We start from the raw sequence: 15,349 nt of genomic DNA on the forward strand, positions 1-15,349 counted from the left end.
ACAACTCTGGGATACCTGCTGGCGGTGGTTGAGGACAGACAACCGTAATCCCAAGGGAATTATCGACCTGGTGACACTGGAACAGTTCATCACGCAACTTCCAGAAGGAGCGGCGAAGTGGGTCCAGTGTCATCACTCGGTGTTGCTGGATCAAACCATCGAGCTGGCCAGGCACTTGGGGCAGGATAAAACACTAGCCTGAATAATGGCCCGGTTCTGTTTGCCAGGGATTTGCGGGGATGTCTGTTGGTGGTGTGCAGCGTGCCGCGAATGCCAACTAGTAAATCCCGCAGCCACTCCAAAAGCCCCCTTTGCACCCTCTCCCTTTGATTGAGACCCCTTTTGAGAGAATCAGGATGGATCTCATCAGGCCATTAGATTGGTCAGCATGGGGATATCGCTTTATTTTAGTTCTGGTGGACTATGCAACGTGATATCCAGAAGCAGTGCCTCTCCAGAATATCTCAGCATGCAGTATTGCGGAAGCGCTCTTCCATATTATCTCCCAGGTCGGGATTCTGAAAGAAATCCTGACAGACTAAGGCACTGCATTTATGTCATGCATACTATTTAAACTGTATGGGTAATTGGGGATTAAGTCTATCTGCACCACTGTCTATCACCCACAAACTGATGGCTGAGTGGAGCATTTTAATCAAACACACAAAAACATAATTCATAAGTGAGGATGCACATAATTGGGGATAAATGGCTCAAGCCGCTGTTATTTGCGATTCGAGATGTCCCGCAAGCCTCCACAGGGTTTTCACCATTCAAATTATTATATGGGCGTAAGCTGTGTGGCATTTTGGACGTGCTACATGAAAATTGGGAGGAGGGACCTTTGCCTAGTAAGAACAAAATTCAATACGTTCTCAACTTATGCACAAAACTCCACACACTCACTCACTTAACCCAGGAGAATTTGCGGCAGGCACAAGAACATCAAGTCCGAGTGTATGATGGGCACACACCTTAGAGAGTTCACACAGGAGACAAAGTATTTGTATTATTGCCCATGTCGAGCTCCAAATTAATTGCCAAGTGTCAAGGGCCCTTTGAGGTCACACGGAGAGTCAGGGACGTCGACTATGAGGTGAGACGAATGGACGGGGTAGGGCATTGCAAATTTACCACCTCAATCTGTTAAAACGCTGGAATGAGAAGGTCCCCGTGGCATTGGTGTTGGTAGTTCCAGAGAAGACGGAGCTGGGGCCAGAGGTACAAAAAAAATTGACATCTCCAACCACTTCTCCACAAGGGACCGACCACCTCTCGCCAGCCCAACTCACAGAGGTGGCCCAGTTACAGAAGGAATTTTCCGACGTGTTTTCGCCCCTACCTGGCCACACTCACCTCATAGAACACCACATTGAGATGCCCCTGGGGGTGGTAGTGTGCAGCTGCCCTTACCACCTGCCCAAACACACAAAAAAAGGTGGTCCGGGATTAACTCAAGGCCATGCTCGAAATGGGCATAATCGAGGAGTCCCACAGTGACTGGAGCAGCCCAGTGGTCCTGGTTCCCAAGACCGACAGGTTGGTCCGGTTCTGTGTGGACTATAGAATGGTCAATGCGGTATCTAAATTTGACACATACCTAATGCCTCGCATTGATGAGCTGCTCAATCAATTAGGCACTTATCGTTTTTACTCAACACTGGATTTAACAAAGGGATATTGGCAGATCCCCCTTAACTCCTCTATCCCAAGAGAAAATGGCCTTTTCCACACCGTTTGGGTTACACCAATTTGTCACACTTCCTTTTGGGTTGTTTGGGGCTCCCGCGACGTTCCAGCGGCTCATGGACAGGGTTCTCCGCCCTCACGCTGCCTACGTGGCCGTGTACCTAGACGATATCATCATCTATAGTAACGATTGGCCGTGGCACCTCGAACACCTTAGGGCTGTCCTAAAGTCACTGAGGCGTGCGGGTCTCTCAGCTAACCCGAAAAAGTGTGCAATTGGGTGGGTAGAAGTATGGTATCTGGGTTTCCACTTGGGTCATGGGCAGGTGCGTCCCCAAATTAACAAGACTGCAGCGATTGCGGCTTGCCTGAGGCCCAAGACCAAACAGGGGGTAAGACAGTTCCTGGGGCTGGGAGGCTACTATCATAGGTTCATACCTAATTATTCGGATGTCACCAGCCTGCTGACTGATCTCACTAAAAAGGGAGCACCAGATCCGGTCCAGTGGATGGAGCAATGCCAACAGGCTTTCTCTAAGGTAAAGGCTGCACTGTGTGGGGGGCCACTTTTACACTCCCCTGACTTTTCTTTTCCCTTTTTTTTTTACAGACAGATACATCAGGCAGGGGCTGGGGGCCATTCTGTCCCAGAAGGTGGAGGGAAAGGAATGCCCTGTGCTGTACATTAACCGGAAGTTGTCAATGCGTGAAAGCAAGTACAGCACGATAGAGTGCCTGGCTATCAAGCGGGTGGTCCTCGCCTTCCGGTACTACCTTCTGGGACGCCCTTTCAGCTTCTGTTTGGACCACGCACCCCTCCAGTAGCTCCACCGCATGAAGGATGCCAACGCGCGGATCACCCGTTGGTATCTTGCCCTCCAGCCGTTCAAATTCGAGGTGGTCTACAGGCTGGGGGTGCAGATGGTGGTGGCGTACTTCCTGTCCCGTCGGGGGGAGTCCGCTGCAGGCCGGAAGGCACCCCAGCCTGAGTCAGGCGGTGGGGGTATGTGGCAGTGGGGGCATGGCCGAGCATCGGTTTGTGAATGGAGGGCAGAGTAAGGCGAGTGGCCAAATTGCTACACCTGTTGTCAGTTAATGTGTGTCTGTGTCAGGGCTTTAAATTAGCACCCGCCCACCCGCCAAATGCGGGTAAAATTCGGCTTTGGCAGGTAATAGCTTTAGTCCCACTAGCCACTTTGGCGGGTGGTTTATTCTGTGGTATGACAATATATTTTAATTGTAGTTTTCTCTGAAGGCATCTGATATAATAAACGCATTGCAATGTAATATTACGCGCCTACAACTCCCATGAGCACCTGCATAAACATTCAGACAACATGTTAGAATTGTTTAGAGCATTCGTTAATGGCTCAGATAAAATCAGTGATACGGTAACCTGCGGTTAATGAACGAAGCAATAAAGTTGCTGACGACTGACAAGCGCACTATGTGGCAGCATATAGCTGGAGTTTCAAACTCTGCTGCTCAGGGAAAAAGGGGCAGAGATGATCAGGGCCGGAGCAGCATTTTAAAATCACCAAGGTCCGTGATGCGCAAAGTGCGCGCCGAAAAATGTCCGACATATTTAAATGAGAGGGGTGAATTACACGCCACACAAGAGCTCTATTCCTGAAATTACTTTTAATGGTGTTTTAACTGAATATCATCAGTTTTGAAAACAAAATCATGTATGTGGCAAGAGTAAGAATAATTTAAGCTTGTTGTTACACCTACACACACAAAAAAAAAAAATTCTGGGGAAAAAAATCAGTATACACCACCATGTTTTAGGCAAAGTTATCCAAGGCAAACATAAGTTGAAACTTTCTACTCTATTGCTTTGGCTTATTGAATGATTTATTTTTAAAATCACAAACAAGGCAGGCTACAACTGCACTGCTGCACATGTAGTACGGAGTAAACCTGAAAAGTAAACCCGATCTGCTCAGAGAGTCATATGAGCTCCTCTTTAGCCTCTTTCAAGATATTGAATATAGGGTTTTGATGGCGCATCCTATATGGAAAGCCACTAGAGGCCAAACATGGCCACGTTCACATTACACCACAGGTTCCTGAATGTGGTCCTGGAATGCACCATTTTCCCCTGGTTCAGCTATAATCAGCTAATTAACTAATTATACCACAGTTCAGTAATATACAGACTCACTAATTTGATTGGCTGAGCAGCGTTCCATTAGTGCCTATGTTTATTATAACCGAACTGGGACGTTACCCCTTTTCGACCCACAGAGAACGGATTCTCTTCTTGTTCAAGGAATCCTGAATGGAATTGGTTCAAGAACCTGTTCCCTGTTGGTCGAAAAGGCGTACCTACTCATTCGTAAGGTTTTGTTGTCTTTTTTTTTGTAGGCTGTAGCCACGATATCATCATGTTGTCAGAATCAATGTAACGCATCTCTCATAACCCGGGATGGAACAGTACCGTCGTGTGTGTGTGTGGGTGTATTATTTACCACCTGGGGGGGTCCGTATCGTGAAATACCATGACCGAGGTCTTGAAAATACTGACCGAGGCCTCTGGGCCAACATCACGGTATTTCACGATACGGACCGACTTTAAGCTGGGAAATAATATATTTTTTTTTTCATCTCATCTCATCTCATTGTCTCTAGCCTCTTCATCCTGTTCTACAGGGTCGCAGGCAAGCTGGAGCCTGTCCCAGCTGACTACGAAGTTTGAAAATGTAAATTTAACAGCTTGATGAAAATGTGCTGATGGTTACCATGGAAACCCCATGTCTCCTGCACTGCGTTCCTCCCCCGAGTCGCGCGTGCGCTCATTTGCTTTTGTGTTCTTGGTCTCAGAGCCGCGCGCACCAAACAGACAGAATCAATGTTTAACATCATTAACAATGCACTTTTTACGGAGACGTTTTAATGTTATTCTTTATTTTTTTTCCAGTTGAATATTTAGCCTACAAATGTATTTTCAGCTCTTAAAAATGACTGAGGTCCGGACCGCGGGGGCCTCAGAGCTGGCTGCGGCCATGGAGATGAACAAGACGCTAATAGGAAGATAAGACAGTTCAATGACAAATGGAAGTTCGGGTGAGATTGGCTAGTTCGTAGCAAAACCAAAAATACCATGTACTGTGAAGATTGTAGAAAGTCTGGCAAAGACAGGCACCAGTAATTTTAAACTCGAAACTATAAAGGACCACGAAAAGTCAAATGCACACATCAGTACTATAACATCAAAACAGGCGAAGATGGCTGGTCACTACAGGACAGCATTGCTTTCAGTCCCTGGGTGTCATGAAGTTGGCTGAGCTGGAGAGGATGGAGCTGCTGTTTAGAAACGTTCACGCGTTTGGAAAGAAGTTGATCTCGCCCCAGCTATCAACTTATGGCCTGCTGGAAGCCTCGGGTCACGAAGACCATTTTTCATGGACCATTCAGACTCATCTGATGATGAATGTAATGAGGACATTTAATGTCTCTCTCTACACATGTTCACACACACACACACACACACACACACACACACACACACACACACACACACACACTATTAATAGATAATACATAATATACATAATAATACTTGATGATACACAATACTTGCATATCAAAACATCAAATGTTTTTCAATGATAAATGTTTTGAATTGGACTTTTAATATTGGAATCAGTTCAGTTGTACTGAATGTTATTTTTCATATTATATGATATTTCATATTGTAAGGGGCTTGAATTTGAGTTCAATAAACAGAATACTCTGTTTATATTTTTGTCTGAATTGGTTGAATGTTTTCATATAGGAAGCTACCTTAACAGCACTGAATACTTGAGTGCTACTGTCGAGATACATTATACGCTGCCATTCATAATTAAATCTAGATCTTCTGAACTTTAATGTATCATGGTGAATAAAAAAACTTCGATTTCCTGGCAACAAAATTGTGGCTAGTGAAAAGGCTGAATGGCTAGTGACTCGGAAAAACCCACTAGCCACAGTAGCTGGTGAGCAAAAAAGTTAATGTAAAGCCCTGGTCTGTGTGTCTCTTGCAGTGACGGTGCTGTATAAAAGGAATGAGAGAGCAGAGGAGTGGTGGTTTTTGGGACCAGAATACGACGATGTGTGCATGTATCTGTGTGTGAGTGTGACTGTCCCAGTTGGGAAAGTGGTACTGAAAAGCAGAATAAAAAGGTTTATTGAAACGCTAACAACAGCCTGCCATACTTCTGTGCTCCACCCACATCTGGGCAGCTTCTACAAATATATTGGCCTTAAGAGGCGTTTGGGAAGCCCGCCCCTGGACTGTTTACCTGCTGTAGTGATGCAATACATCTTTTTCTTTCTACCATTTTTATTGTCACATGCATTCTAATGTCATATCCAACCCATGTTTTAATTTGCCAATCACATTGCGACAATGGCGGCATGGTGGTCTAGTGGTTAGCGCTGTCGCCTCACAGCAAGAAGGTCCGGGTTCGAGCTCCATGGCCGGCGAGGGCCTTTCTGTGCAGAGTTTGCATGTTCTCCCTGTGTCTGCGTGGGTTTCCTCCGGGTGCTCCGGTTTCCCCCACAGTCCAAAGACATGCAGGTTAGGTTAACTGGTGACTCTAAATTGACCGTAGGTGTGAATGGTTGTCTGTGTCAGCCCTGTGATGACCTGGCGACTTGTCCAGGGTGTACCCCACCTTTTGCCCATAGTCAGCTGGGATAGGCTCCAGCTTGCCTGCGGCCCTGTAGAACAGGATAAAGTGGCTAGAGATAATGAGATGAGACATTGCGACAATGCCATACCATAGGTTTGACTCAGCAAACAGGCCACCCCTTTTTTTTCTAGGAAATGACGTGATTCCATTTAAAGGAAGATGGTGTGTGCTGTAGTCTGTCTGCTACTCTTCACGAGTTCCCATTGCTGTGTGCCTTCATTTTTTCTTTCTAGCGAAAATACCCGTAGTCGTACAATATGTTAAAACCAAAGGACTCTGTCATCAGCAGGAGAAAGGAACTTACAAACCCCTTGTTGTTGAAATGAGGAGGAAAGAAGGTTTACCTTTTTCTCGTCGCTTGTCTGAAGCTGGAAAAAACCCAAAGTGTCACGAGTGCTAATTTCCCTGCGTTTAAGGTGGATCCCCTTCTTCAGCGTCTTCGAAACTTTGCTGCAGATCACATCCTCCTTGTTAAACACCATCATCAGCTGGTGACAACACAGACAGAAGTGGAAGAGCTTGGAAATAACTCGAACCGGAGTGGTTATCGCAACAAATTCGAGATTGTTTGGGAGATTATCTGAGTTGTGAGTAGCGACACAAAACAGACTGACTTGACTAAACTTTTGGATATTTTGTTTGAAAGTTTCCTTTTTTTGTTTATTTCTGATAAAATTGCGGGAAGACGTTGCAAACTGGTGAACTGCGTTCCTGGGTTTGAATAGAATTGAACTACAATGTGGGTATTCGGTGATTGGAATAATCCATGGAAACTGAACTGTGGGTGTTGGACTGATCTGGTGGAGAACAATATTGTGGCAGTGGGGGCATGGTCAAGCATCGGTCTGTGACCGGAGGGCGGAGTCAGGGAAGGTAAGTGGCAGAATCACTACACCTGATGTGAATTAACCTGTGTTTGTGTGTCTTCCCAGCAACCACGCCCTATATAAGGAGAGAGAGGGCAGAGGAAGGGAGCTCTCTCTCGAACCAGATGTGTTATGTGTGTGTGTATACGTGTGGCTGGGAGAGTGTACGTGTGTCACTGAAAAGTGCAAAAATAAAGAGTTTTTGGAACTCAGTTCTGGCCTGCCGTCCTTCTGTGCTCCACCCACCCGCTCTGAAGTCTACAGTGGTGCCGAAACCCGGGACCGAGCACAGAAGGACGGCAGGCCAGAACTGAGTTCCAAAAACTCTTTATTTTTGCACTTTTCAGTGACACACGTACACTCTCCCAGCCACACGCATGCATATATATATATATATATATATATATATATATATATATATATATATATATATATATATACACACACACACAAAAAGACATCTGGTTCAGGAGAGGGCTCCCTTCCTCTGCCCTCTCTCTCCTTATATAGGTCGTGGTTGCTGGGAAGACATACAAACACAGGTTAATTCACATCAGGTGTAGTGATTCTGCCACTTACCTTCCCTGACTCCGCCCTCCAGTCACAGACCAATGCTTGACCACACTCCCACTGCCACAAATATATTTATTAAACATACAAATTACTGATTTTGTGAATTATTTATGTTCTTTTCATTATGTGATGGGGTGGTAATTAATTATTTAATTTAATTATTGTTTATGATTTCAGTACTAAACCTTTTTTAAGTGTGTCTTAGATTAAAAGTAAGTATACTATACTCGTTAACCATTGGAAACAGGGACTCATGTGATACTTGAAGTTGATTGCATGTGTTCTTGTGCATTTCTCTCTTTGTTTGTTTGTTTGGGGTTTGTTTTTTGTTCTTCTTTTGACTTGACCTGCATACTCCCTGACAAATTTAGCAGTATTCTACTACCTGGCACCCTGGCTTATTAGTAGACAAAAGAGAAGTGTTACACTGTCTTCACTCGTATTAATAAACACACCTTCTGCACTTGCATCCGTCTCCCAACTATCTCTGACAGAATACTTCACACTCCCTCATAAAGAGAAACACATTCACCTATTCATATGCCATGTTCAGGAACAAACTAATGTTAATGGCACTAAAACAGTGACCGTCTTGGTGCGGTTGGAGTGTTGGACTCGACTCGGATCAATATTGGACTCAAATTTTTTTAATGACTTGGACTTGAACACTGGGGACTTGAGACTGGACTCGAGGTTTAGTGACTCGACTACAACACTGACTCAAAGTGCAGACCTTCAGCTTTATTTTGAGGAAACTTGTCTCCAGATTGGGTGATAAGTGTTGAAATTACAGCACTGTTAATATGTGGTCCATCTTTTTTGGGGGATGAAAAGTAATTAGACAAATGAACATATTCATAAATTGCACTGACCTTTTTATTCCTCTTACACTGAGAGGTGAAATCATTGTTTTCAGGCTTTATGTCCATTTTTTTCTGAAATTCTTGTTCGCACGCTGTCTCAAGAATGAGTGGCTAAATGTTTGTAGGATTTATATGGAATAATCATTGTTTACTTCTCTGATTCTACAATAATATAAATCTATAGTGTTCTATAAATGCACTCTGTAGACTCTGGAAAAACAAGTTTATTGCCCCTGTGTAGTGCACTATAAGTCTAGTAGAGAACCATCTGAGATTCAGTCTCTCTCTCTCTCTCTCTCTCTGATTAAAGTTCATGGTCTCTCTGCTGTTCTCTGTTCAGCTTCAGCTGCTGATGTTTTAATATCACACACAACAGAGGAGAGAAACTAAATATAACACTCAGTATTATCATTATTAAAGGTGGCGTATGAGATTTTTTTTTCAGGAGTATTTTTTACCATATTGCTTGAAAAGCTCCTCACACCCATGTTGCAAGCAGTACAATAGAAGGTTTGACCCAAAAACGAAATATTTTAATCCAGTCTACAGTGTGAAATAAAGGAAAAACGCCATCCAATCATATCGAGGTACCACCTCAAAATGATTGGATACTGACACGTCAATCAGACTGAAACCCACGAGCAGCCCGCCCTTGTGTGTGTGTGTGTGTGTGTGTGTGTGTGTGTGTGTGTGTGTGTGTGTGAGAGAGAGAGAGAGAGCGAGCAGAGTGTCACACAGAGCGCAGGATTCTCTCAGTGCGCTCCCTTCAAACAACGGGGATTTACACGAAAACAGAAGGAGATATTCACAAAATTCTTTCACAGTGAGCACCACAAGGATCTCCTGAACACACTGATGTAATTTTTTTGTCTGTAGTGTAAAAAATGAGGTTACTAGAGCGAGTTAAAAAAAAAAAAGTGACTTTTCTGCCAAGTTTTATAATGGAAGTCTATGTGGCTGGGCGGCTGTGATCTCCTCACTTTCAGGCTTCTCATTCAAAAACTGCAAGTCCTATCGTGTAGGTAGACACATTGTGTGAATCAGGACAAGTGTGGCTACTACTTTTGAGAAAATTATGTGTGTGGAGTGAAAATTGGGGCTGAAAATACAGTTTAAATGAGAAAGTTTGAGCTATTTTTCCAAGCTCTCTACACTGCTGCACTGGTGTGTAACGCAATAGACACCCATTATAAAGGCTGATTTTCTCAAGCTTTATAAGGGGGAGGAGGGGTGGAGACGCGGGGGGTGGGAGCATGGTGAGGGCGGGCATGTTTCTTTTCAAAATATGGCTTGCGGGAACCGTTATTCCAAAATCTCATACCCCACCTTTAATTACACTGTTAGTAAGAATAAACAGGTGACATTAAATCTTCATGACATTCTGAATAATAAAATTAATTTTACTCTCATCATCTTTAAAGTAAGAATTAAACCAAGATGAAAATCTGTTGATGAAGTGTGTGTCATTGTGTCTCTGCAGGTTGTGTGGTTGTGGTGTCTCAGATGAAGGCTGTGCTGCTCTGAGTTCAGCTCTGAGATCAAACCCCTCACACCTGAGAGAACTGGATCTGTCTAATAATAATCTGGGAGACTCAGGAGTGAAGCGTCTCTGTGCTGGACTGGAGAATCCTCACTGTAAACTGGAGACACTGAGGTAAGATCATCTCTCTGAGAGTCACATGACCTGCTCCTCAGTAAGACACATTCTCTAATAGTGAGACTGAAGCAGAGGTTTTAGGTTCATCATCAGTGTCCTGAGGAGGAAGATTGTTTCTGTTCACTGCACACTGATGATTTGTCACAGAGTCTTTGGGTCAGATGGACATATGTGAGAAGCTGCAGCACAAAACGGGACTTGATCCGACTGCAATGTGTCTGAACTCACTGTGAAATTTACTACAACACTGTAACTAATCCCACAAACTGCACCTGAGACTCAAACTAACTGCCCTCTGTGTGAGCTGCAGGGTTTAAAGCAGCAGTGACATGGTGGAAATAATCTCAGGAATATAGAGTTTAAAACTAAAATGAGACGTTAATGCCACAGAACTGATGCAGTGAAAAATAAAAAAATAAAAGACTTTGAAATAAAAATTAAAAAGGAGCAGAAAAGAACTTCCAATAAATTGAAACCCACAATAATCCTTTAATTTTTCAAATAGAGGTGATGAAAATGTTAAAATAGTAAATAATATTCCAGTCCATCTCGGTCAGTGGTGATTGCTTTAAGACGACACTGGAAGCCCGGCTTCCTCTCACATTTCATTAAAATACAGCAATGAAACGTTTCCCTAAGTGTCTATTTTATTCATCAGTCTTGGTGTTGTTCAATATTTGAGTGAATCAGATTGATGGAGTATCTCACTGCAATATCACGCTGTTTGTTCATTAAACTCACACTGTTTATTTCACCAAAGTGTCTATCTCGTCATTTTGAGCCTCGCCCAGATGCACCGCTTCACTGGGAGGGAATGGAGTGTGGGTGAGTGTGTTTTCACAGGGAAAAAAAAAACAGACCGGTGTTTATTGGACAGTGCATTTGTTCATGTGTTTTTCTGGACGCACGGCTTCTCCTTATTATGACTGGTCACTCTGTCAAGGGGGCGGAGCCTTATAACCATCTGCCAATCATTAAATCAGGAAAGAACATGATTGACATCTCAAACTTAAACATATTGGAGCCTGCAGTGGTGGAATAATTTGGCAATATTTCAGATAAATTGTAAATCTAAAGTTCTGTTTGATTTATTTGCATTAATTTCTGAAATTTGTTTCTGATTGTAACTCATGAGCTGTAACTTCCTTCTTCTGATCTCAGCTTAGCTACTTCCTTGGCATGGAATGGTGAAAATGCTAAATCCATGGGAAAAAACACACACAAATAATTTAAAAAGACAAAGGAAATCTTGATACTCATAAACTGAGGCAGTGAAGTGTGTGTCACTGTGTCTCTGCAGGTTGTGTGGTTGTGGTGTCTCAGATGAAGGCTGTGCTGCTCTGAGTTCAGCTCTGAGATCAAATCCCTCACACCTGAGACAATTGAATCTGTCCGATAATAATTTCGGAGACTCAGGAGTGAAGCGTCTCTGTGCTGGACTGGAGAATCCTCACTGTAAAGTGGAGACACTGGGGTAAGATCATCTCTCTGAGAGTCACAATAACTCACTAAAGCAGCAGTTAATAGTTGTATACAGTGTTGTTTATCAATTAAACTTTTCTGTAAAAGTAAAACATGCATAACAAATATATTCGTCATGAAGTGATCGTTTCTCCTCAATCACTTTTACTTTAAATAAATCATTAAAACGTATTTACAATTAAATATGTGATCATTAAAAATCCAGTCAAGCAGAGATAAATTCTACAAAACCTGACTCTTCACTTCAACCTTTAAATTATTGACTTTTTGCTGAATCATTTGCACCTCGAGTAAACTTAATGTCAGTAACAGTGGTAATGTTTGAGTCATTATTGCTAATAGCTTGTGATTGGTAAAGAGAATAGAGACAGTCCAACATGAGAGACATCATCTTCACAACCACTATTACACCAAGATGATAATCTGTTGATGAAGTGTGTGTCATTGTGTCTCTGCAGGTTGTGTGACTGTGGTGTCTCAGATGAAGGCTGTGCTGCTCTCACTTCAGCTCTGAGATCAAACCCTTCACACCTGAGAGACCTGTATTTGACTGGGAATGAAATGGGAGACTCAGGAAAGAAGCTGCTCTCTGCTCTTAAGGATGATAAACATTGCAAATTACAGACACTTGAGTAAGTAATAACCTTTTTAGGCAAATCTTTAAAAAAGTAATAATTTTACCTCATTATCATTTTTATTTAATTTCAGTAAATGTCACATGACCAGGCCATGAAATGAAACCAGTTTTAGAAATTTTCACTGTGTTCTATTTAATCCGACTTTTTCCTCCCAGTTGTCTTTAATGCTGTTTGTTGTTCAGTAAAATTGATTTAAAATTCATCTGAAAGCAGAAGATGGAGTCAGTCAGAGTCTCCAAAATGTCCCGTCTGAGTGCATGAGAGTGATTGTAAATGAACACCTTGTCTCCTTGTGACATCCTGCTGTCTCTGACTTCATCCTGCTGCTTTTGTCTGAATAAGATGATCTCGGCTTTTCCCTGTTTCTGATCAGCAGCACACTTTTTCTTCTCAACTCTCCTCAAAACTCAGTAAAATGATTATCTTTAATGCCACACTGGCACTAATATGCGATTTAAGGAGTCACTTTACTCACTCTGATACATTCCTGCTCTTGGGGGGGCAAATTTAGAAAACTTTTAATCTTTTTTTGGTTCAATCTAGTGACTGCTGGAGCTGCAGTTGAACCTTAAATAGAAATGAAAGAAAGCATTAATTTTCAGTGTGAATTATATTGTATTGGGCATTTAACACAAATTTTATTTACTATCTTAATAAAATGTTGTAACAAATTTAAATTTAGTCTCTTATTCATTAACCAGAACTTTACAAATCACTGTTATCAATAAAATCTTCTAAAAATTCCAGCAATAAAAGCTGAAACCTTAAATTATATTTTCTAGTGCACTTAAGACAAAAAAACAAAATACAAATTTCTGCAATCAAGTCCAATTACACAGAATACATCTTTACTATAAACAACAAAGATAAAAATGAGATTCAGCTGACTCTGAACGTGAGTGTGAATGGTTGTCTGTGTCTATGTGTCAGCCCTGTGATGACCTGGCGACTTGTCCAGGGTGTACCCCGCCTTTTGCCTGTAGTCAGCTGGGATAGGCTCCAGCTTGCCTGCAACCCTGTAGAACAGGATAAAACGGCTACAGATAATGAGATGAGATGAGATGTTACCCTCCCCAGGAGTGGCCGGCCAACAAAGATCACTCCAAGAGCATGGCGTGTAATAGTCAGCAAGGTCACAAAGGACCCCAGGGTAATTTCTAAGCAACTGAAGGCCTCTCTCATGTTGGCTAATGTTAATGTTCATAAGTCCACCATCAGAAGAACACTGAACAACAATGGTGTGCATGGCAGGGTTGCATTTTTGCTCCTCTGCAGTTTTCTAAAGATGACGTGGACAAGCCAGAAGGCTATTGGAAAAATGTTTTGTGGACAGATGAGACCAAAATAGAACTTTTTGGTTTAAATGAGAAGCATTATGTTTGGAGAAAGGAAAACACTGCATTCCAGCATAAGAACCTTATCCCATCTGTGAAACATGGTGGTGGCAGGATCATGGTGTTGAATTCTAAAGGAAAATGTCAGGACATCTGTCCATGAACTGAATCTCAAGAGAAGGTGGGTCATGCACCAAAACAACGAACCTAAGCACACAAGTCATTCTACCAAAGAATGGTTAAAGAAGAATAAAATTAATGTTTTGGAATGGCCAAGTCAATGTCCTGACCTTAATCCAATGGAAATGTTGTGGAAGGACCTGAAGCGAGCATTTCATGTGAGGAAACCCACCAACATCCCAGAGTTGAAGCTGTTCTGTACGGAGGAATGGGTTAAAATTCCTCCAAGCCGGTGTGCAGGACTGATCACCAGTTACCGGAAATGTTTAGTTGCAGTTATTGCTGCAAAAGGGGGTCACACCAGGTACTGAAAGCAAAGGTTCACATACTTTTGCCACTCACAGATATGTAATATTAGATCATTTTCCTCAATAAGTAAATGACCATGTATAATAATTTTGTCTGTTTTTTTTAACTGGGTTCTCTTTATCTACTTTAGGACTTGTGTGAAAATCTGATGTTTATGCAGAAATCTAGAAAATTCTAAAGGCTTCACAAACTTTCAAGTACCACTGTAGGCACTTTTACACCAACAGCTGAAAAAGTTAGCTGCAGATCCAGTGATGAAATTTTGGGGTTCTTGGAGACTCTTTTAGCATTAAACAGCCTGCTCTTGGGCTGAATTTCCTGGGTCAGCCAGGTCCTGGACAAATTGGCAGCTGTATGAAATCTATACCACTTCTATATGATTTTCCTGACAGTGGAATGATTTCTTTCTAATAATTTAGAGATCTTTTTATAAATCCCTAGTCAGATTCATAGACATCCACAACCTTTTTTCTGAGGTCCTTAGAGAGCTCTTTAGATCTTGGTGTGATGACATCACACACCTCAATAGCAAATACAACACCAGACCCAAAATGTCAGGTTTAAATAGCATGGGTTCCACCTGCACCTCCACCTGCAGGAGGTTCGAATCAGTGGCACCTAATCTGGAACTGTGAGCTTGACAGGAAGTTACGTCACTTCCTCTGGCAGGAAATTTCGGAAAGGCAGTGAGGTGAGGAAAGGACTCTCCAAACATTTTTCCAAATTGGTTGGATTTATTGGTGAATTATGCCACCAAAAAAGAACTTTACAGCCGAGGAAGGCAAGGACATTAAAAAGTCACTCGACTTTCTGGCAGAAGAGGTTTTTGTTATTAAACAGCAACAGAAAACCATCACGGACCTGGTGACGGAAGTAAAGTCGTTCAGACTGCAGAACGCCGAGAAGGACCAGCGTCTCGCCCACCTGGAGAGCAGAGTTGCTGAATTGGAACAGTACACCAGGATGAACGACGTCATCGTCACTGGGATTCAGATTAAACCCCAGTCATATGCAGAAGCAGTGACAAGGGAGGGAGAATCTGATGAACTGGGCAGCAACTCCATGGAGCAACAAGT

The 15,349-nt window shown here is 42.6% G+C and overlaps 2 protein-coding genes across 3 annotated transcripts in view; both read left to right on the forward strand.

The window, feature by feature from the left end:
- The window catches only part of LOC132870646 (NACHT, LRR and PYD domains-containing protein 12-like), a 426,251-nt gene extending 421,888 nt beyond the window's left edge, over window positions 1–4,363 (forward strand). Inside the window, exon 26 of one of the 2 annotated variants that reach the window (XR_009651160.1) lies at window positions 2,304–2,366. Coding sequence is in view for 1 of the 2 variants with exons in the window: in XM_060904396.1 (XP_060760379.1) it covers window positions 2,300–2,378 (79 nt within the window). In the remaining variant the exon portion in view is untranslated. Of the gene's footprint in view, window positions 1–2,299 lie in introns of both variants that reach the window. The other variant, XM_060904396.1, reaches the window with a different exon arrangement.
- Window positions 4,364–12,284: 7,921 nt separating this feature from the next.
- LOC132870648 (ribonuclease inhibitor-like) overlaps window positions 12,285–15,349 on the forward strand; it is a 30,422-nt gene continuing 27,357 nt past the window's right edge. Inside the window, exon 1 of the mRNA XM_060904398.1 lies at window positions 12,285–12,444. Within this exon, the coding sequence (XP_060760381.1) occupies window positions 12,374–12,444 (71 nt within the window). The 5' untranslated portion in view covers window positions 12,285–12,373. The remainder of the gene's footprint in view (window positions 12,445–15,349) is intronic.

The sequence above is a fragment of the Neoarius graeffei genome, chromosome 22 (genome assembly GCF_027579695.1).
Source record: "Neoarius graeffei isolate fNeoGra1 chromosome 22, fNeoGra1.pri, whole genome shotgun sequence".
Taxonomy (NCBI): domain Eukaryota; kingdom Metazoa; phylum Chordata; class Actinopteri; order Siluriformes; family Ariidae; genus Neoarius; species Neoarius graeffei.